The sequence below is a fragment of the Juglans microcarpa x Juglans regia genome, chromosome 6D, assembly GCF_004785595.1.
Source record: "Juglans microcarpa x Juglans regia isolate MS1-56 chromosome 6D, Jm3101_v1.0, whole genome shotgun sequence".
In the NCBI taxonomy this organism is placed as follows: domain Eukaryota; kingdom Viridiplantae; phylum Streptophyta; class Magnoliopsida; order Fagales; family Juglandaceae; genus Juglans; species Juglans microcarpa x Juglans regia.
This window is the reverse complement of record NC_054604.1, coordinates 4,034,509-4,058,748: the sequence shown is the minus strand read 5'-3', so window position 1 is coordinate 4,058,748 and position 24,240 is coordinate 4,034,509. Positions and strand designations below refer to the sequence as shown.

The window sequence follows — 24,240 nt, the reverse complement described above, 5'->3', positions numbered from 1 at the left end:
ACTGCGTAACGCAAGAGGAACAGATAACTAGGGACCAGTTCCCGGAACTTACTTCTCTACAAACTTGGGTGGATTATTTCGATTGCATATTTTATCTTTGAAGATTCTCAAGTTCTTCTTTTTGGAGAAAATTGCCTTTAAGAATCGCGATCAACTGCAAGGGATAAAATATAACGGGCCTTTGGTATTTCCTAGACCCAACCCAATAGGGGGGAACTCATCAGAAGAGAAGAAAAAGAGAGGGAAGGAGGAGGCAAAAGGCTGAGAAGGGTGTGAGGGTGTCATGAGAAAAATAGAGAAGTGGACATAAATGAGGAGTGATGTGACATAAATCAAAGATAAGTGACACAAAACAAAGGGGGAAAAGGCAAGAGCATATAGACTCCAAAGACTTTTGGCTCAGGCCTAGGCACAGGCCTAGAACAACCTCAGTGGGGCCGAGAATGGATATTTCTCCCCTTCCAGACTGTTGTGCTTTTTTTAGGTGTTAACAATACTCTTAACTCGCATGAATTCACTCCATGCCATCTCACCTTTTTCCAGATCCACTTCTTCCACCCTTCCCAATGGTGTTTTCAATCAGGTTGCTTATATACTTGTTTTTGGCTATGACTAGTAGATAATGAATGTGGACCCAGAAAAGAGCTTCAGTTAATTGAATTTGATGAACTTCTTGTTTCCCGTCAACTTCTTTTACCAACACCAAATGTTTATCAAATAACCAAGGTCCTTCACATTTTCCTCGTTCTTTATCTCGAACATATTCGAATTCTAAAAATTTGGATCCAGGTCTCAAAACTTGATATATCTTTACTGGGCACCAGATTTTCTTCATAGACTGCTTAAAAGCTTCAATTTATAATACCAATTGGTTAACAACGTAATTATCAAACATTTTCCACTTCGAATAACAGCATCTTCTAACAAATTCGGTTCCACTTGAATCTCCTTCTCCTCTTATTTAGTAAGAGATAGTGTCTTGTAAAACTTCTCTAAACCATCCTCCATCTTTCTCTAATGTCCACTATCAGTTCACATTAGATAAGATCTCATGCAGATGAATCTGCCACAATGAATCCTGTACTAAGACAGGAAGGGGTGACCTCTACACGTGATATTTTATTTGAAGATGTTTTTATTTGACTAGAAAATACAGACATGATATTTTTGTTTGACTAGAAAATACATAACCTTAAATATTAGAACCACGTGTCTTTCGTTTGTGTGTGTGTAAACTACGAAAACATCTTTGATTGGACCAGAGGCCTGGGGCAGGGCCTAAAATTGTGGCCCAAAAATTCAGTACCGACCCTGCTGGGGTGGGATGCTTCCCCAGTAGTTGGCAGCACGTAAATAATAAGAAGAGGTAAGCTGATTGATTAATGCTCGACATGATAGTATTTTATATATATATATATATATATATGACATTGACTATAAATAAATATATAATAAATAATTATTTAATCAGGATAGATGTTTCACATTTTATTTAATGAAATGAAAATAAGATAAAAATACGATGTATAGAATTTTCGTGTATATATATATATATATATATATATATTTATATATATTTACCACACACGTATATATATATTTCCGGGACCCAACCATCGTCCACAACACAATTCCCTCCTTTATTGAAGAAAACGAAATTGCTCCCACTACACAACCGTCGGATTTTCTTTCCTGTACTCCATCTTCCCCTTCTCCGACCATTTCCTCCATTGCGGCACAGAAATATAGAGATAGATGGGGGTGGATTACTACAACATTCTGAAAGTGAACAGGAACGCGAGCGATGATGATTTGAAGAAGGCGTACAAGAGGCTCGCCATGATATGGCACCCTGACAAGAACCCCGTCAATTATGTCGAGGCCGAGGCCAAGTTCAAGCAAATTTCCGAAGCTTACGACGTTCTCAGTGATCCCCAGAAGCGCCAGATCTACGATCTCTACGGAGAGGAGGCTCTCAAGTCCGGTCAATTCCCCCACCCCCCTCCTCCTCCTCTTCTCGTGCCGCCAGCGGGGTCCCCCATAATCTTCACCATCAATACTACAATAGCAACCGCCAGCATCCCACCTCCTTCCGGTTCAACCCCCGGGATGCCGATGACATCTACGCCGAGATTTTCGGATCCGAGAGTAATGGTAGTGGCGGCGGCGGTGGTGGTGGAGGAGCAGCTAAGGGATTTGGTAGAGACGGGTTCTTCAGAACGCCTGGTGGTGGGTCAGGTACCGGGTTTTCTAGGAAGGCCGCGCCGCTGGAAAACGCGTTGCCCTGTAGCTTGGAGGAGCTCTACAAAGGTGCTAAGAAGAAGATGAGGATCTCTAGGAACGTCTATGACGCCTCTGGGTACACAAAATTACAATAAAGTTCATTTTTTTCTCTTTACATATCGGCCCCAGATAACGATTATATTATAATAATGGTCCTGCTAACCCTTTTTGGCACTATAGTCACTAGGCATTGCAATTCAATTTATCTCACAATGTTAGTTTCTTTATTAGCTAAAAGCATTAGGAACCTGTGCGTGTTGAACCGTGTTAAACATGATGGTAGTTTTTTTTTTTTTTTTTTTTTCATGTTATGTCAGTTGCATGGAACTTGCAGCAAGGTACTTTCCTCATTTTGAAACGAATACTCGGAATCTGTTAGAGTTGAGGTTGACAGATTATGTGCAGTATTAGAAGTGTGCACGGTTTCCCATAGTAGAATCGATTTTGGGATGGAAACTTCTCTTTTGTGTCTATAATTGCTTATTTTAGGATGTGAGGATAGAGTTTCGAGTTGATTATTCGGCATGGTCGAATTTAGGTTGTGAATGACAGTTGTGGCAAAGGTTATGTTGTTGAATTCTTATTCTCTTGGTGCCAGTTGTCTAGGTGGTTGCCTGTGCTCCTAATGAGCCTGTTGACTTGGCGTAGAACTTCTAGTTTTTTTTCCTATGCAACATGTGTTCCTGTCGGCAACTATGATGAGCGTTATCTACTTATTAAAAAACTTTGATGAGCATTATCTCACTAGGTGCATTCAGGAGTTTTCCAAGCTTATTTCCCTCTCTTGATAGGTGTACTCAAGGAATACTCCCTGTGTACCTTGATGTTGCCTATATTTCTCTTTATTGGTTATGAATAAATTTTTTAATCAAATTAATTGATTTGAGTAGATTACAGGCTGTTGAGCATTGCATATTTTGCTTTTAATTAGTAATTTGTAATCTTGTACGAGCTGGCGGGAATTATCTTAGCTACGCTGGTTTCAATAATGGCTTGGCAATATTGTTTAATGGTCTATTTCTGGTCCTTGACATATTGCTAGCTTTTACACATTTTTAGTGCCGTTTATGATTTGGCCAGTAACTTTCCGTATATTTCATTCACAGAATAGCTTGGATCCTTTCCATTCTTGAAATTGTCTAGCCTCAATTCTCCCCAACATGGTTGGCGAGATCATTGAACTCTGTTTAGAACTTTAGATATGCTTTCTTCCAATGGCTGCTTGGTTTTCTTGTGAAATTGTTTCATTACAATAGTTAAAAGATGTTATAGGGTATATTAATGTATACACCTGGACGTGTCCTGAACAATCATGGATGCAGCATAATTACTTGCACCAAAATAAATAAAGAGTCATAGTTAAGGAAATTGAAGTAATGGATTTGAAGGGTTCCCATGAGGTTAAATTTTTTTATTATAAGAATGAAGATTAGGCCTCAATGGCTTGTTATGAAATCTAGTAACTTTTATGGTAACAAGCAGGTTTAAGAATCAGTAAGGTAAGTATGTGTACACTTGACTCTTTGACCCGATGACATTCTATTTTGTTATTGGTCCTCAATGGGTTTGGGGGCAAGATTGGGGACATGGTTATGAAGTACATACATAGTTTCTGTGTAGTGCAGCCTCTAGCTGGACATTCAAATTGTAGTCATTCAAGGCCAAACCCAAGACATTTCTATCTTCCAGCACTTTGTGTTGCATGTGCAAGAAGAATGGGGAAGTGGTAGATCACTTGTTATGTCATTGTGAGGTAGCTAGGAACTTATGGAACAACTTCTTTGTTAGAGGAGATTAGCATGGATGATGCCTAGAAGCTTGGTCAAGTTTCTAGCTACTTGGAGGGGTCTACAAGGTTATCCACAAGTGGCAACAATATGGAAGATTACTCCCACATTTCTATTGTGGTGCATTTGGAGGGAGAAGAATGATAGAAGCTTTGAAAATCACAAGCAAACAATGGATGAACTTAAAGTTTTCTTTTTCAACACCCTGTTCCTTTGGGCAGCCACAACAAATTTTAATGGACTAAGAGTCCAAGACTTTCTTGTATCTGTTGTAAATCCTAGATGGATGTTTCTCATGTATATGTCCCGTATACTTGGGTTACGCCTATTGTTTTCAATTAATAAAACTTATTGATTACTTATATAAAAAAAATGCATGGGGGGAGATATATATATATATATATAATATAGATAGATAGAGAGAGAGAGAGAGAGAGAGAGAGCAATGTCATGCATCAAGTGAATCCAAGAAACTGCTTTTCATCTCCATCATTTAGTCCTTTGATGAGTTATAGAATAAAGAAAACCCCTACATGTAAATTTCAGCCATTGAACTCATGCTTTGTTCTTGCTGAAAAATGATTTCCGAATTGTGTTTTGTCTAGGGAATCAAAGCCAGTGGGTTTCTCTGTTTACATCCATTATCAAATAACGTGTTTGGAGCATATTTCCTTTTGTGGTTGTAGTTAAAAATCCCAGTCTTAAATATTGATGCTAATGTTCATATGGGTTATATTCACCTACATGATTTTACCCATGCATTCTTTCAACTATGGTCTACAACAATACAGATATGCTGGAACATGTTGCCATGGGGAGTTAGATGGAAGTGTTCCACATGTACTGCAGTTAGAGGCAGCATCATCCCTAAAAGAGAAGAGTGAAGACTAGTCAGCCTTGAAGATGAATAGAACATGTTGCCATTGGTGGTGGTTTTTGGTGTGTGTGTGTGTGTGTGTGTTGGAGGGGGGGGGGGGGGGGGGGGGGGGGGGGGGTGGCGGTGCGCGCTAGATGGAGGTGTTCCTCATGTACTGTCGTTGGAGGCAGCATCATCCATAGAAGAGTGAAGACTGGTCAGCCTTGTAAGATGAATAGGAGAAAAGTTCACCAAGTGGGATTTTATTTTAAGCTTAGGGAGATTGCTCAGATTGGACATATATGGTCTCCTTTTTGGGTAATGCATTCCATATAACACTCTGATAGTACTTTAAAAACAAAGAGAGAGAAAAGAAATAGAAAAGTTCCCTTATTCAATAGGAATAATGCTTGTTTCGCTGGTGCAAACAAAATTGTTGTTTTCAGCTTTATTTTATATATGAACGAAGGAATAATGCTCTTATCAAGTGCACTCTGACAATATTGGGGATGATTATAATTGATTGAACTCATCTTACTTCTCCCTCAGGTATATTAAGCACCAAAAAGCTATCTTCTTTTTCACTTCTTTCCGATCCCTCTGCTTTGGTTCTCTTTGGTTTGTTATTGAAGCCCTACAAAACCATAAATCTAAAATTCTGGGCATGAGTCTATTATCTTGGTCCATCCTGTTAAGACAAGTAGGTCTTTTCTAGACAAGTCTAAAAATCTGCACATCATCTTAAAAACTGCATATTTGCATATAGATAATTTAAGGTTTATGTAGTAAATTCAAAAAGAGGAAGCGATGCCCTTTTTTATGACTGCTATGGTGGCATTGGCCTGCATCGATAATCTAGTGTACTGTATGCATTCTTTCTGTTAACTATGAATTAATGTTTTGCTTCAACGTTGTTTACCTCAACTTGATGGCATGAGCAATTCCCTTGCAGTAAGTTCCGGACTATGGAGGAGATATTGACTATTGAGATCAAACCTGGTTGGAAGAAGGGTACCAAGATAACATTCCCCGAGAAGGGTAACCAGGAGCCTGGTTTCATTCCCGCAGATGTGGTTTTTGTGGTAGACGAGAAGCCGCATGCTCTTTATAAGAGAGATGGTAATGATCTGGTAGTCAACCAAGAGATAACACTTCTGGAGGCCCTCACGGGGAAGACCCTTGACTTGACTACCCTTGACGGAAGGAATCTCATGATCCCTCTGACAGATATAATCAAACCTGGAGCAGAGGTCATTTTCCCAAATGAAGGAATGCCAATCTCAAAAGAACCTGGGAGGAAGGGAAATTTGAAGATTAAATTTGCCGTCAAGTACCCTTCAAGGCTTACAGAAGAACAAAAATCTGATTTAAAAAGTGTTCTGGGTGGGATTATATAGCTTTGAACATCAGAGGTGACAATCAACACAACTAGTGGTTGTTGTTATTGGATGTAAATATGGCACTTGTATCCCATTGAAGAATGTGAATACTAGGAAGTTTGCAGGCCGGGATCTTATCCAAAAAATTAAAAACAGAAAAAGAAATGTTTAGGGGTGATTTTTCCAATCTTTCATTGGGATGGCTTATGCGGTAGGATGTAAATGGTCATGGGGCTGGCCATCAGTCTTAACTATAAGAAATGGGTAGGAAATACTACTTGACCTTCTTCCATTTTTGCCATAGTGCTATTCTTCCTTTGATCCGGATGCTATAGATAGAGATGATAGTCCTTGGATTTTCATTGTATTGTGGAGTGACTTTGATGTTTTAACTTGGGGAAGTATTGAAATTTATTATATTGGTGGTTGATTAAAATTTAAAGATATAAGGTCATGGGTTTTTCTCTTAACTTGTGCTTGAGAAGTTGGAAATGTAGTGTTACCTCATTTTAATTACTGAATCAAAAGCATATATGATGATTACTCGCCAGTCTGCAGTTTTTAGCCAGCACACGTCCTTCTTAAGCAGCATGGAATTACCGAAATATGCATATTTGTGGTTGGACTGTTTTCACTACTGTCCGTTTTCTTTCAACGCCTCCTCCCTCGTGTTTAGCTTATTTTGCTTGGATCCAGGACTCCATTGGCCAATACTTTTAGATCTCAGTCGAAAATTTTGTTATTTGCCATCCTTTATGAGCAATCATTGCCTAACGTAATATTAGCAAATTATTTGTTATTTTTTATTTATCTACCAATCATTTAATACCAAAATAATTAAAATGGTAGGGAAGTTTTACAGTTGAGCAGGACAGTGGAAGTTAGCACCATGTACATCCAAACTCAGTTCCCTCACACTGCGCTTCATGAGGATCACCATCCCTTTTTAAGTTTTGCTCAGAACTTTGAGAGCTTCAAGCAGGAAATATCAGAGAAATACGGTTTGGATGTTGAGTTGAGTTGAATTAAGTTTTTTATAAATAGTAGTGAATTGAGATGGTAATGTGAGTTTTGTGAAATCTATCTAAAATGAGTTGGCATCGTTTGGTTCATAAACTCATCTCAACTCATCATTACAACTTTTTTAAATTCTAATACAAAATATAATAAACAATTCAACTTTTTTAAGTCCCAAAATAATAATAATATTAAAAAATAATATTCTAACGATATTTTATCATCTCAACTCAACTCAACTCAGTTCAATATCCAAACGCAGTCTAAATATTTTAGATGTTAAGATGAATTTAGATGTATTTATGAAAAGTAGAAAAAGATTATGGGTCCCAAGTGTAAATAAGTGTTGAATTGAAAAAGGTTGTGGATCTCCCATATAAAGAGATTTTGAGTTGAGATGAGTTTAGTAATTTGAGAGTTAGGTATTTGGATGTTAGATTCAGTTTAAAATTAGACTGAACTGAGTTGATCTCAGTTGAGTCTAATAACCAAACAGGGCCTAAGGCTGCATTTGGATATTGGGTTGAGTTGAGCTGAATTGAGTTCTCTATGAACAATAGTGAGTTAAAATGGTAAAGTGAGTTCTATGAGACCCACCTGAGATGAGAAATATGTGTTTAGATGTTAAAATGAGTTTAGATGTATTTATGATAAATTGAAAAGGTTGTGGATCCCATATGTAAAGAGATGTTGAGTGGAACAAAAGGTTATGGATCCCACATGTAAAGGTGTTTTGGGTTGAGATGAGTTTAGTAATTTGAGAATTGGGTGTAAGATGCTAGAAAATGTCTAAATCTAAATCAAACTCAACTGAGCCGAGTTCAGTCAAGGAACCAAACAAGCTGTAGGCTCCATAGCATTTATTGAGTATACAATAATACTTGAAAATTTAAAAAGTCATAAATAAGTTTTATAATATGATCTATTTAAGGTGTATCTTTCTTTTATTCAAGATCCTTAAATTTAGATAGATTTAACATATCCATCCTTTTCGGCTTGACAGAGAGTTTAGAGCATCTTCATTAGATTAGCCAAATACCACTAGAGCTCTTAATTTAATAAATGTCATCATAAATTGCACTACATTGGATTAGTTAAGCCAAAGCCATCTAGTCCATGAGCTATAGTAAAGCCAAAGACAAACATGACTTGCTACTGTAGCAAGATCATATAATTTTATATCAATTTTATATAATTGTATAGATTGTTAGATTGTGAAAATGAAATTAATTGTTGGAGATTGTTGGACATTATGAAAATAAAAATAAACAAAGTAATTTAAAAATAAACAAAAATACATTAAAAATAGACTAAAAAAATTATTTTATTATTATAAAAAATGAGATGGCTAATCTAATGTAAAGTTCAAGTTTTAAGTGATTAAGAAAAAAAAGTGACATATTAGCCAAACTTTAACTTTTAAAACTGCTAATTCGAGGATCAAGAGCAGAACTATAATTTGGTGTATAGGGAAAGAGGATCGGCAAAGTGTGTGGTATGTGTCAGTATAAGTAATATGTGTTTTTTGCACGTGACTATATAAAAAACAATAATTATACGTTATATAATTGTAAACAAAAAATACATGTCTATAAATTATCTTATAAGATAACTTTCTTTAAAATTTCCATGGTTTACTAGAGTCATTTACAAAAAGAAAAGAAAATGAAATATCAACTTAGGATTTCCCCTTCAAATTAAATTCAAAGAGGATCTTTCATGGAATAAAATTTATCTATTATCATCTCTGAAGTGAAATTATTGGTAATTTCTTTCTCAATATAAACTAGCAAATGATCTGCAAGAAACTCATCTTCCATTCGCGTACGCAATCTAGTTTTTATAAGTTTTATGGCAGAAAATGCTCGCTCAGTAGTAGCAATAGAAACAAGAAGAGTTAATACTAGACGAATTAACCTGTCAATCAAATAATAAATTTTTGACTTTTCTGAAATTACTAGTCCTCTGCATAGCTCAGATAATGTGGACATATCTTGAAAGTCTGGATGCGTCAACACATCAAGCTCATAATGTTATAATTGAATTCTTAAAAGGAATTTTCCTTGCTTAGTAAAATTATACAGATAAAACTTCTCAAGCAAATTACATATATCATCAATTTTAAATGATTGATATGTATGTTTAGGGTTTGAAGCAACACTAAGAATGAGAAGTTTCATTGTATAGTCACTAAATTTATTATTCAATTCTTGCAAATGGAAGTATATTATAGCAGTAAATATATCAATCCTAAAATGATGCTTCATTGTTGTCAATGACTTGTCAACTTAATGATGAGATTTGTCTCAAGCTCTAGTATAATGACCATTCATATCTGAAATATCAATTTGGTGTTTTTCATAAAATGATTTAACATCAGTAAGCAAAGACTCCCATCATCATCTCTCAGCTTTTGAATGAGAACTTTTGTGGCTGAAATTAGGCTTATGACATTCACAATGTTTTGAAAATTTTGTTGCAAAGATTGGCAAAGTGCATTAGTGATTCTCATGATTTTTTTCATCATATGTAATATCAGAATAAATTCAAAAGATGTTAATACCATGTAAGCCACTTCAGCATAACCACATTGAAAATAAATTGATCCCTCATTTGAGATACTATTGATAATTGAGCAAGTAGCACCAAACATCATCATCAAGCTACAAACAGATTGAAAATGAGATCCCCATATAGTATCTCCACCTCGTTGTAGCATACCAATTTGATTTGCCCATTTTTCAGTCTTTATCTCATTGAAAACGATCAAACTTTCAATTTCAGCAACTTGAGCAAATTGTAATTCATCATTAGTTTAGAAGAACCAACAACAATATTGATAATAGATGTTAAATGGACAAAAAAATTGATAAACATGTATGACTTCTCTAGAGACTACAACTAAAGCTAATTGTAGTTTATGAGCCCAACAATGCACATGATAAGCATAGGGACAATTTTTAAGAAATAAAACTTGTAATCCATTCCATTCACCACACATGTTACTTTCTCCATCATATCCCTGACCTCGAATATCATCAATTTAAAAGTCATAACGAGAAAAACTAACACATATCTCATTTTTTAGAGTTAGTGTCATAATATCTTTGACATATACAATATGAAAAAATTATTCTCTAATAAACCATTTTTACCAACAAACCTCAAAAGACTAGCCAATTGTTCTCTTTTGGATTCATTCGAGCTTCATCAACAAGAATACAAAATTTGGCATCCTTGATTTCTTCACGAATCACACTTCGCACTTTATTTGCAAATATATACAAAATTTTCTTTTGAATTTTGGGTTATGTATATTTGACATTTTGTTGAGCATTTTCCATGACAACTCCATTAACTTAATCATTATAACTTACTAGAAGTTTTATCAGTTCAATAAATTTACCTTGACTTTTTAAGTCAGATCTTTCATCATGATCTCCAAAGGCACAAGTTTCGAACACTATCTATCAAAGTTTTGAGCGGCAACTGATTATTCTCCATCTCTTGTGATACTTGTTTTTCAACTAACTTATCAATATATCTTGACTGATTCATAATATCCTCACAACATTTCACAGCATTTATATGTGGTGAATTTGGATCTCTCCCCAAATGTCTTATTAAAGGATAATTCATTCTATCATTCACTTTTTTTTCAATTGTTAAAACTTTTATTGGTAAAAGCATTTGATCCTAGACGGCCCGTTAATTTCTTAGCAAAAACATAGCATGAAAGACAAAATACAATATTCTTCAATGGTGAGTACTTCAACCAATTTGAATATCTTTGAAACCAAGAAAATTGAAATCGACAACGCTGATTGCCTATTCTTGAAAATTGATATTCTGAAAGTTTAGGTTGATATAGACCAGCTTTAAGATTGGCACATCGGATCTCATCTTGTAGATTAGTAGAAAATTCTCATATTTATAGTTGTAGTCCTGGATCACATTCCAAAGAGGTTGCATCTATCTCTTAAGGTTGGATTCTTGAAGTTTTAGAGGGACACTCATTAGTGATAGAAGCATCACATTCTGTTGTTATCGAATTCTCTAAACGTATATTACTCTTCGAATTGTCCACGTCTTTCTTTTTAAAGAAAGAAATAATTATTCTCGACTTGCCCATATTTTTTTATAACTTAAGAAAAAATTATAGATTAAGAATAAATCTGAAAAGTACCTAATAAGTAATTATATAAACTTGTTAGATTTTTTTTTTTTTTTTTGTATAGTTTGTATTATTATTAATAAGTGACAAAAAAAAATGTGAATAACAAATAAATTTAACAAAAGTAAGCAAAAAAAAAAAAAAGTGTGAATCTCTCACAAATAAAACCATTAGAGCACTAAGAAGAGGGCAAGTAGGCCTAAGTGGCTGGTTTAATGCAAGTACTTCCATTTTGTCGATAAATCCACTATTATGAGATTTTATTTGTTACAATTTGATCTCATATTAATTTTCTACTCTTAATGTCCAGCTCAGATGCTTCATAGAGGGAAAAAAAAAATTAAAGAGCATGTATACCTGTGGCTCATCAATGGCTCAACCCAATATGAATTATAATCATGATGATTCATAAACTTCTAGATCCATGGATTTAGAACATTAACAATAAAGATGAAAGGAAATAAAATAGAGTTGTTCTTGCAAGTAAACAATAATAATGTACATCAGTACATGTAGATTAATATACCCGGAACTATAAATCTAGTATTATTGGTGGGGACTGCTTTCAGAGAAAATCAACCGACAACTATGGCCTGTGCAGTTGTGCTTTGTCTCTTGAGTTAGTGTTGTAGAGAATGAGAAGAAAGCTTAAGGATACAGATTGGGTAGTAGAGAAAGAGAGATACATTGTATCATATTTGTAATGGATCGAGTAAAAGTGTAAGCATTCTCAATGAATGTCGTTAAATGCAGTTTTCTTTAAAATATAAAGAAATTTGTTCAAAATTGTCCTCCAATGGATCTTGTATTTCATCTTTACTTTACACTTTGCTACAATACTCCCACTACATGTAAAGGATAACTGTTCATAACTATAAACATTTTAAATCTCTCTCTTCTGTTGCTGATTTTTCCCAATTTTTGAAAGTCCTTATTTTCATTTCAGGCCCCTCTCTCTCGTTCCCACGCTCTCCTCTGTGTTTGGTGCCAAAGACAAAGTTGTGGCTGAAGGTGTCATCTTCCTTCGACTTCGTTGTTGCTCGTCGACTCCATCAAAGGTCGTTCTCATGTTTCAAGCAATCCTTCAAAAAATTGGACTGAAAATTGTGGTTCTCCTTTCTACGGTTAAGCATTCCTGGAAACCCACGGTCGAGGTATATATTGAGAAATTTTTTCAAGGAACCTCTCTCTCTCTCTCCCCCCCCCTAAAAGGCATGAAAACATTGGCTTTATTTTTCTTCTTTGTTTTATCTTTGCTCTGTTCCTGGTCTGAAAAAGATAAGATTTTAGAGATTTTTTTCTTCTTAGAATATGGGTCAGGAGTTTGCGTGTCATTTCATTTATCGAGTTCTCTATTTCTTCTCTGATTTTCTTAACTTGTATATACATATATACATACAACATAAGCCGCATTCAATTTAGTTACTACAATTGCTTGTATCATACCAATATGTTTTCTGGATTTTTTTATGTTTATTTTCTCTTGTACTTGGATTTTGGACAACTAATTTCAGCTGTGATGTCGTTTGATTTCTCGATTTCCATGTATCAATATTTGGATTTTTGGTGATTTATGTTTTGTTAGCTTGAAAAATGTCTTGGAGGAACCATGTATAGATTCAAATTGGACTGAAAGTATTTGTAAATTTGTAAAAAACAAGAAGTAGAGAAGAAGAAGCAACTCCAATTTTCACAATGACTCTATGTTTCTTGTGTATGTGTTTGTATTTGTGCACAATTGAACTATTCCCTTATATATTTATAAGAGACTTTAATTGGTTCTTATAAAATACTTTTTCTTTTTCTTTAAATTTCAATATTTACTCAAATACATTAGGTAAACTTCACTTCCTTTTTCAGATCAAACTTTGGATTTTTTGTTTGAATTTTTGGTGATCTATGTTTTGTTGGTCGTGGAAAGTGTCTTAAAGGGGTTGTGTGTAGATTCAAATTGGACTAAAAGTGTTTGTGAATATGTCAAAAACAAGATGTGGAGAAAAAAAAATAGTTCCAATTCTCGCAATGAATCTGTGTTCCTCGTGTATGTGTTTGTATGTGCATATCCTCAAGTCGGGATTCTTAGGCTATATATTCCAACTGATAACTATTATGTTTTCTTTGTTTTTTAATCTGAAAAACAATTTTTTTGCTTGCTAATGCACAATTGAACTATTCCCTTGTATATTTACAAGAGGTTTTAATTGATTCTTATAAAACACTTCTTTCTTTTTCTTTGAATTACAATATTTACTTAAAGACATTAAGTAAACTTTACTTCGTTTTCCAGATCAGACTTTGGGTTTTTGGTTTGGGTTTGAGTTTGTAAATATGTCAAAAACAAGAAGTAGAGAAGAAGAAGCAATTCCAATTTGTCTCTCTGATATATCTCTTTACGAATAATGAAGATTTGATAAATATTATGGATGTATGAATATTAAGTGTCATGTATGAATGTTGAGGAATTATTTATATTTTAACATGATTGTGGAAGTGCCATATTGTTAATACTCACACATGCATAATAAAGTGGTTGGCTCAATTTAGCATCCTGAAAACTCATGGCTCCCTTTAATCTCATTGATACCAAGTAATCAACTTCTTTTTTTTTTTTTTTTTTTTTTTTTGTCCACCGCTAACATGCCCTACTATTATCCTCATTTGATAAGATGGGCAAAAAAGAATGTTTGACTTTGTTTGAGTTTTTATCAAAACAAGTAGTACTTATCAAAATTTAGAATTTCACAAACTTTTTAATTGAATTTGATTGAGTTCCATGATCCATTTTTTTTTCTTTTTCTTTTTTTCTTTGAAGAATAGATTCACAACTTCATAGAGTTCATTTCTTCACTACCCTCTTACAGGAGGGAAAGAAAGCTACAATAACTACCTCATCACATCATTGAATGACTTAGAATCCCAAGTTACTCCTCCCAACCCAAAACAAGCAACTGCTAGAAAAATAAAATCTAGACAAGGAAACTTTAGTTCAGAAGATGACAACTTACTAGTGTCAACTTGGCTTAATACTAGTTTGGACCTAATCAATGGAGTTAATCAATCTAAACATTCATTTTTTGCTAGAGTACATGAATATTATGAGAAAAATAAAAAAAATCCACATCTTGTGAATGTAATTCTAGCTCTCTATCAAATAGATGACCAACCATCCAACATGCTACAAATATGTATTGTAGGGCCTTAGCTCAAATTTAAGGAAGGTCTCCACTTGAGCTTACTAAGCAAGATAAGATACACAAATAATATCATTTAATTTCATCGTTTAAATGATATTGTATTAGATATATTTCACATCTCATTTACTATTTTTTAGATTGAGCAAGCAAAGGAGCTCTATCGAAGTAATCAGTCCGCAACATTTAACTTCCTTCATTGTTGGACTAATCTAAGGCACCATCCAAAATGGAAATAGACTATGGCTGAGGGCATAGTGAAAACTAAGAACAGATCAATAAACTCAGATGCTGATGTACCTGAATTTACATGTCTAGATGAAAGCACCCTATCTCCATCTATAGATATGGATCTGGAGAGACCCATTGGAAAAAAGGCAAGATTATCTTCCAATCTTGTTGATTTGGTGACTGAGACGAGAGAGGAGAAGAAGAGAGTAAATGTTGATAAGGGAGAAGATAGGAAAGAGATTATCCACCTTACAAAAGAGAGGCTTGATTTGGATCAACTGAGAGAAGATAAGGAAATTATGAGGATAGACACCTCAAGTTTGCCTCCAATGCAATAAGAGTATTTATGTAGCCTCCAATTGAAAATACTTGAGAAGCAAAGGTCTACAAAATCAAGACTGGGTTTGGTATAGGCTGCAAATGAACTTTTTTGACTAGTTTGCCTCCAAACCAATGCAGCCAATTTTGGGAATGCTCATTTGATAATTTTTTGTATTGAACACAATACAAACTTGAATTGCAGCCACATTTAAAAGTTTTACTTTGATAGTTTTTCTTATAGAACACGTTTGAAAGTTCAACTTTGATAGTTTTTTTGTATAGAACATAGCACAAACCTGAAGCCACAATCCAACCAGTGGATAGTTATATTTTGATTTTTTTTTATAGAACACAGCACACTTCGCACACTAAACTGTCTTAATAGTTTAATGTGTTCTCTGTTGGAGAAATTATGATGTGGCACACTAAACTGAGTTCTTATGGAAATTAAAGTGTTGTTGTGAATGGTTTGATAGTATTATATGAATCAATGAGCATGAATGAGTATTATGTGAATGAATGAGTTGCTTCCTATATTATGTGGACCATGAAATGAATATTATTTGGATGAATGAGTTGCTTCATGAGTTTCTTGATAGTTGCTTGGATCTGTTCGTGCATATGTCACTTTAACTTTGATAGAATATGGATAGGATCTATGGGGTCAACTTGCATGCTTATTCTTTGTCTATTGACTGTATCCAAAGTATTATGTATATACCATTTGATATTTTATTGACAAGGATTAAACACTCACCAGGATTGATAATGATAATTTTAATGGCCAAACTTTTAGTATCTATTGTCTTAATAGTCTCAAGGCAGGTTAGTGCAAAAAGTACTATGTAATAAACCGTGCAAAATTGAAATTGAATCTCACATATCACTTATTTAATAAAATGACAAGCGGACCATACTAGAAATTAAATAACACAGCCATACATGCATATATAGTTTTTTGAAGTTAAGGTTACATCTTGTACAAAACAAGAATATAACATTAGACTAAATATAATGAAATTTAATATACAAGTACTTAAAATTAACTATATATTTGCCATAAATATTTTATAAGATCCGATTGGAGTTGAGAATAAAGTTCTCGATCTCGAATGTGATGATGCGTTGAATGAAGTTTACAAATTCATTTGTATGCTCATGGGACACTGGCTCTTGGGATATTTGATCGTTTTCTTCATAAACGAAGTATTTTACTTAAAGATAAGAATGCCGCTCATCTTGTATGATCATATTATGCAAAATTATGTATGTCATCATGATTTCCTTTAGCGTTTGTCGATCAAAAAACGGTGTAGGTCCACGTACAGTTGCAAATCGAGCTCGAAGCACTCCAAATGCCCTTTTGACATCTTTTTTTGTTGATTCTTGAGCTACAGGAAATTGTTTTTTTTCATGCGGACTATGAATTGTTTTGACAAATGTCGACCACGAAGGATATATCCCATCAGCAAAATAATATCCCATTAAATAGTCATTTCCATTTATTGAGTAGTTGACCTTCGGAGTATGTCCTTCAGCGAGCTCTCTAAAAACAGAAGAATGTTCTAGGACATTAATATCATTATGAGAACATGGTAATCCAAAGAATGCATATCATATCCAAAGGTCATATGACGCTATGGTTTCTAAAATTATCGTTAGTTCATGAATGTGACCAAATTACATTCATTTCCATGCACTTGGATAATTTTTTCATTTCCAATACATTTAATCAATACTCCTTAACATCTCAGGTGTGAGATCTCTAGTTTCACTTGATTTTTATCCTTATTATTCTAAGTGTTATTTTATTGTATTAATTAATTATGTTATTTGTTTTAGTATTTTATTTTAATTTAGAGAATTTATTTTTATTTATTTTTTTGGACTTATGTTATTTAGGCTTTGCTTGATTTTTTATTTTGGGCCTTGTGTGTATTTCTTTCTGTGGGCCGTGGGTGTGTGTGTGTGTGTGTGTGTATGTGTGACCCGAAACCGGCCCAGCCCAGCAAGGGGGGGGGCCCAGGCCTGTGCGGAACACGGCCCAGCCGTGCGGCCCGTGGGTGCTCAGCCATCCTTTCGGAACGGCGTCGTTTTGAGATGGAGCCCTAGCTCCATCTTATTCCCTTCTTGCGCCGCACCATCTCCTTCCCGATTCTTCTCCTTTCTTCTCCTTTCTTCTACCATTTCTTCTCCACGCAGCTGCTGCCGATCTCCACGCAGCTACTACCGGAGTAAATCCCAGCCGTGAGCCACCTCCACCTACTCGTGTCGTTCGGCATGCACCCCGAAGGTTGCCATCAAACCCGTGGCATCGCACGGTCGCCACCTTTTCCGCAAAGCTCCTCGGTGGCGTCGGGCATGGCTGCCGCGAGTGCCGCCGTGCCACGCGTCCGCAAGAGGATCTCCTTTCCTCCACGGCATGCTGCCGTTATTTCCTCCCTCCACCGTGCGACACGCACGCCATGCGAACCGCCATTTTTGGCCTATAAATAGGCTACGGCTTCTCTTGGTTTAGGGATCTCCTTGGGTGTGTGTTTGGTTTTGTTTGTGTGAGATTAATCGAGATATTTTTGGTGATCCGAGTACAATTTCTCTTGAAAAATTCTGAGTTTTTGGTTGTAATTCCGTGAGGGTGTTGTGAGTTTTGCAGAACCCTTTGTGCTTCCAAATCTTGTATTTAGTTGGGATTTGTTGTTCATCCGTGTTGTTCAAAACGGTGAGTTGAGAGAAACGGTTTCAGCCGTGACGCCGTCGCCACTGTTGGCTGCACTACCTTTCGCCTGATCTTCCAGATTTTTATCAATTTCATCGTGTGTATGTAATTTTCTCTTTATTTAAGTATTATTGGAAATTTCACAATTTTGCGAATAAATTGTTGTATTTGTTGGCTTTATAAACTGTTGTTTATTTGTACTTTATTGGTTTGATGAAAATGTATTGCATTTGCTGAAATATTGGGCTTTATTGGTATTGTGAAAAAAAATGGGCCTTGGGCCGTCAAAGTTGTTGGGATTTTAAATGTAATTGGGCTTTGGGCCGGATTAGCGGATGGGACTATGCATGTATTTATGAAACTGTGTTTTTTCGGCATTTATTGAGAACTTGTAAAATGAATTATTTAAATGTGTATTCTAATAAACTGTTGAAAAGCATAAATTATTATTTTGTTAATTATGCGGTAACGTCACGAAGTCTGTTGCATATTGATACTGTTGCGTGAGTGCGTATGTTTCACGACCCCAAGCCGAGATGGGGCATTATCTCGGTGGAGCTTCTCTGGTCACTCGGAAGCGTAACAGACTGATGTGACATCCCCTGAGTTGTCTCAGGGCGACGACGGGAACGGACGAGACGGTAACGCTCTCGTACCGATTCCGTGACCTTTGGCTGGCGAGGTTAGAGGATGCTTGGCCATGTACGCGCTGGGCGCGGAACTGAGCATTGCTCGTTACGAAGTCTCATGCACGGACGTTACCCGTGATGTGACGAAGAGAGCCAGGGTGTGCGAACGGTCCATAGGGGAGACCGTGGTGCATGCGTAAATTCTTAATAATTATGAATGGGACACAAAAATGGGATTTTCGAGGTATAGTAATACAAATGATATTTTTGGGAAAGAAATGTAATTGGTTATTTGTCCGCATGGAAGCACGTGTTGAAAAAATATGTTTTTGGGTGTTATTTTGTTAATTACTTGCTGAGATGTCATAATCTCATAGTGGTGTTTACCCTACGGTTCCGTTTTATGGTGCCGTAGAGTTTGACGCAGAGCCCGAGTATGTACCTGAAGGACCGACTCTGCCAGAAGCTTAAGTCGCTGTTTTGTTGTTCAGCATTTTGGGACTTGTTTCCATTTTGTTATTTGCTTTCTTTAAATTATCTGACGGAAGACTGTAAAATATTTGTAAGGTTATTTTGTTGTTTTATGAACAATTCTGGTACTTAATAAAGAAAGACCCTTTAATTTCCTCCGCTGCGAAAGAAAGAAATTTATTGTACATTTTATGTATGTTGTACACTTTGAGCATCAGAGTTATTGGGGTGCGTGATCCGTGTGGTCATCATCCCGGTGTCACGAACTCCATAAAAATAACACGTGGGGGTCGAGGGCGCCACAGGTGGTATCAGAGCGGTTTGGCTCTGGGTAAAACCATATTAATACCTAGGTATAGTACCAGAATTTTTATTATAATTCTATCGAGTTTTAAATAGGGACGTTTTTTTCAGTAAGATGGACCGATCAGGAATACCGCATCCGGAATCTGAGATTGACTTATCTCGCTCGGATGGGAATCTCGCCATGGCTAGAGCTTTAACCCGTATGACAGAATTTCTTCAGAAGAATTTTCCACCGCAGAGGGAGCAACAGAACGGTTGTCCGTACGAACGCTTTTTAGCTCATAGGACCCCTACTTTTTCTGGGCAAGAGGATCCACTTCGTGCTGGAAGGTGGATTAGTGATCTTGAAAAGACATTCGAGATCTGTGGGTGTACCGAAATTCAAAAAGTGTTATACGCAAGTTACCTGTTGCAAGGTGACGCGACTGCTTGGTGGGGAACCAAACGGGAGCTTCTGGAAATGGAATTAGGATCTATAGCAGCGGTATCTTGGCCACGGTTTAAGAAGGAATTCAATGATCGTTTCTTCCCGAATACTATGAGGAAACAAAAGGCAAGAGAGTTTAATAATTTAGTACAAGGGATGATGACTGTTGAGCAGTATGCTCGGAAGTTTATAGAACTTGGGAAGTTTGCTACACATTTGATTGCTACAAAAGAGATGCGGATCGAGCGATTTCAGGAGGGTCTACGGCGGGAGATCCGTAGACAGGTTGCTTGCTTGCAAATTCCGACTTTTCAGCAACTGGTAGAGGTTGCTTCGATTGCAGAGCGGGAGTTTATTGATCCTGTTGCGACACCAATGGGCCAAAAGAGAAGAGTTTTTGGGGAAGGAAGTAGTTCGGGGTCTGCACCTAAGTTTATTTCCAGGACTGGAGCCCGACCGCAGATGGCCACCGGAGTACGAATGGGAGGTCGAGCGCCAGTATGTGGCAAATGCAATAGGTCGCATGTCGGCGAGTGCCACATGTCTGGGATTCAGTGTTTCAGATGCGGGCAAACAGGACATCTTGCTCGCAGCTGTCCTACCATGATGCAGGCGAATCGAGGCGGATATCGTGGTGGGAGGACTACCCCAAGACCACCTGCTCAAGCTAGGGTCTACGCAGTGACACCTGGTGAGGTGGACGATGAAGCTCAGGAAACCCAAAATGCTGGAGTCATCACAGGTATAAATTCTATTTAAATTCAAGATACTTTATTTGGGTATTATATTGGTTAGACTTAATTGGTAGTTTTATATCTTTTAGGTAGAGTTCGACTATATGATTTTTATGCTTGCACTTTATTCGACTCGGGAGCATCTCAGTCATTCATTTCTGCCACCTTTGCTCGGATGTGCAACCTGGTTTTTAAACCTTTATCACAGTCTTTGTTAGTGAAGTTACCAAATGGGGAAACTGTGTGGTGTTCAAAAGTCACCTTAGGTTGTCCTCTGGTTTTAAATGGAATGACTCTTAAAGCAGATTTGATAAGGTTTAAATTACTTGAGTTTGACATTATTCTAGGAATGGATTGGTTATATCAGTATTTTGCCAGCATTAATTGTCGTAGCAGAATTATTAGTTTCCAACTACCTGGGGATAAGTATTTAGAGTTTGCAGGAAGTAAAGTAAAGATGAAACCTGCAGTTATATCTGCTATTCAAGCAAGTAGGGACTTAGCTAATGGGGCGGATGCCTATTTGGTTCTTATGGTATCTGCACTTTCGGAGAAGAAATCTGTAACAGATATTCCGATTGTGTTGGAATTTTCTGATATATTTGTGGATGAGTTGCCTGGCCTGCCACCTGTTCGTGATTTGGAGTTCGCCATTGATTTAGAATCCGGTGCGGCACCTGTTCATAAGGCCCCGTACCGAATGGCGCCAGCAGAGTTGAAAGAGCTGAAAGGTCAATTACAGGAATTGGTAGATAAGGGGTTTATTCAGCCTAGTTTTTCACCTTGGGGAGCACCAGTGTTGTTTGTTAAAAAGAAGGATGGTACCCTCAGAATGTGTATAGATTACCGAGAACTCAATAAGGTAACCATTAAGAATAAGTACCCCCTACCTCGGATTAATGATTTATTCGATCAACTTCAAGGTGCTACTACTTTTTCAAAAATTGACTTAAAATCGGGATACTATCAATTGAGGATAAAGGAACAGGATATACCTAAGACTGCCTTTAGGTCTAGGTATGGGCATTATGAGTTTAAAGTGATGCCGTTCGGATTAGCAAATGCCCCCGCAGCATTTATGGATATGATGAATAGAGTATTCCGACCCTATCTAGATTCCTTCGTGATAGTCTTTATTGATGATATTTTGGTTTATTCCCGTGAACCAGAAGAGCACGCCAGCCATCTTCGCTTGGTGTTGGGTAAGTTAAGAGATCATCAACTCTTTGCAAATCTGAACAAGTGCGAATTTTGGTTGAAGGAGATTAAATTTCTTGGTCATGTTATGTCCCGGGATGGAGTAGCAGTTGATCCAAGTAAGGTCGAAGCTGTATTGGCATGGCCACGTCCTTCAACGGTGCACGAAATTCGAAGTTTTTTAGGACTTGCTGGTTACTATCGCAGGTTTGTGGAAGGCTTTGCTCGATTATCTGGACCACTCACTACTCTTACCAGGAAAAATGTTGAGTTTGTTTGGTCAGACAAATGCGAGATAAGTTTTCAGGAGCTGAAGAAGAGGTTAACTACAGCACCTGTTTTGGCACTTCCGGAACCTCATAAACCATTTGTAGTTTTTAGTGATGCTTCCAAATTTGGTTTGGGGTGTGTGCTTATGCAGGAGGGAAGAGTTGTGGCGTATGCATCCCGCCAATTGAAAGATCATGAGAAGAATTATCCCACGCACGACTTGGAGTTAGCGGCTGTGGTTTTCGCTCTCAAAATTTGGCGGTACTATTTATATGGCGAGACTTGTGAAATTTACACTGATCATAAAAGCCTCAAACATCTTTTCTCACAGAAAAATCTTAACATGAGACAGAGGAGGTGGTTGGAGTTAATCAGTGATTACCAGTGTGAGATTAAGTATCACCCAGGGAAAGCAAACCTGGTGGCCGATGCACTAAGTCGAAAGTCTTATTCAGTTGATGAGGTTAAGTCATCAGGGTTGGACTCCCTTCTTTCTGGTATAAGGAGACTTCTTACCACTAGTTCTCAGCAGGAGGAAGTGTTGGCTTCAATTCTTGATATCCGAGTTCTTGATTTTGAGGAGTTGAAGACTCTGCAGGAAAATGACTCTAAGTTGCTAGACATTAAAGAAAGAGTCAAGAAGTCACAAGGACCCGCGCATTTCAGTCTAAGCAAAGATGACATTCTTTTATTCCGTAATCGTAGGGTGATTCCTACAGATTCAGAATTCAAAGAAAGAATCTTGTCTGAGGCCCATGCAGCACCTTATTCAGTTCATCCTGGAAGTACAAAAATGTACCGAGACTTAAAGAAAAGTTTTTGGTGGGAAGGAATGAAAGGAGACATTGCTTTGTTTATTGCGAAATGTACAACTTGTCGGCAGGTTAAAGCTGAGCATCAGAGGCCCGCTGGCTATCTTCAACCACTCCCTATTCCTGAGTGGAAATGGGACGACATCGCAATGGATTTTGTGGTAGGGTTGCCGAGGACTCCTAGTGGGAAGAACTCAATTTGGGTGATTGTTGATCGGTTGACCAAAAGCGCCCATTTCTTACCTATTTCTAACACTGATACTTTGGGAACCTTGACTCGGATTTATATCAAGGAAATCGTACGTCTTCATGGAATACCCATGAGTATAGTGTCAGATAGAGACCCACGATTCACGTCTCACTTCTGGAAAAGTTTGCAAACAGCCTTGGGCACCAAGTTGAAATTCAGCAGTGCTTATCATCCTCAAACCGACGGTCAATCAGAACGCACTATTCAGACTCTTGAGGATATGCTGCGAGCTTGTGTTTTGGATTTTAAGGGAAGTTGGGATAATCATCTGTCGCTTATAGAGTTTGCGTATAATAACAGTTTTCAAGCGACTATTCAAATGGCCCCTTATGAAGCCCTTTATGGGAGGAAGTGTCGATCTCCCTTATTTTGGGATGAAGTTGGTGAAGGGAATCTACTTGGACCGAATATTGTTCAGGAGATGAAGAATCAGGTTCAAATTATAAGAGATAAGATGGCAGCTGCGCAGAGTCGTCAGAAGAGCTATTCGGACACGAGGAGAAGAGATTTATTATTTGAGATTGGTGATTGGGTTTACCTCAAAGTTTCTCCAATGAAAGGTGTTAAGCGTTTTGGTAAGAAAGGAAAACTTAGTCCGAGATATGTTGGCCCTTTTCAGATTCTGGAGAAGGTTGGACCAGTTGCTTATCGTATTGCTCTGCCAGAGCATTTTGGTGGAATTCATGATGTTTTCCACGTATCATCCTTAAAGAAAAGCTTTGGTCAGCAGGAGCCTCGTTTCGTTGATCCAGGGAGCATTCAACTCCGGTCTGATCTCACTTACGAAGTTGTTCCAACTCAGATCCTTGACATGAAGGAGCAACGATTAAGATCCAAGTCAATACCTCTGGTTATGGTATCTTGGGGAGATCCGTTAGCCCAGGATTTTTCATGGGAGAGAGAGGCAGACATGAGAAAGTTCTACCCTTATTTATTCGGGTAGTTTTGAATATTTGTATTCTTTCTCAAGTTTGTTTAAGAGTTTTGTATTATGTTTTGGAATCAATTTAGGAACTTGGCAATTTCGAGGACGAAATTTCTTTTAAGGAGGGGAGGTTGTGAGATCTCTAGTTTCACTTGATTTTTATCCTTATTATTCTAAGTGTTATTTTATTGTATTAATTAATTATGTTATTTGTTTTAGTATTTTATTTTAATTTAGAGAATTTATTTTTATTTATTTTTTTGG

General features: G+C 36.8%; 1 protein-coding gene and 1 long non-coding RNA gene across 2 annotated transcripts; one reads left to right on the top strand and one right to left on the bottom strand.

Annotated features, from left to right (window-relative positions):
• Nucleotides 1-548: 548 nt before the first annotated feature.
• Nucleotides 549-16,890, bottom strand: LOC121235054. Its single transcript, XR_005934498.1, has 3 exons — nt 16,758-16,890; nt 11,139-11,142; nt 549-559 (listed from the first exon to the last, which is right to left on the bottom strand). It is a non-coding gene; the product is annotated as an uncharacterized LOC121235054 (long non-coding RNA).
• On the top strand, nt 1,605-6,741 carry LOC121235053 (dnaJ homolog subfamily B member 1). The gene is given in 3 exon segments (XM_041131268.1): nt 1,605-1,986; nt 1,989-2,359; nt 5,879-6,741. Coding segments are annotated over 3 exon segments (1,047 nt in total). The 5' UTR covers nt 1,605-1,755; the 3' UTR covers nt 6,324-6,741.
• Nucleotides 16,891-24,240: the final 7,350 nt, after the last annotated feature.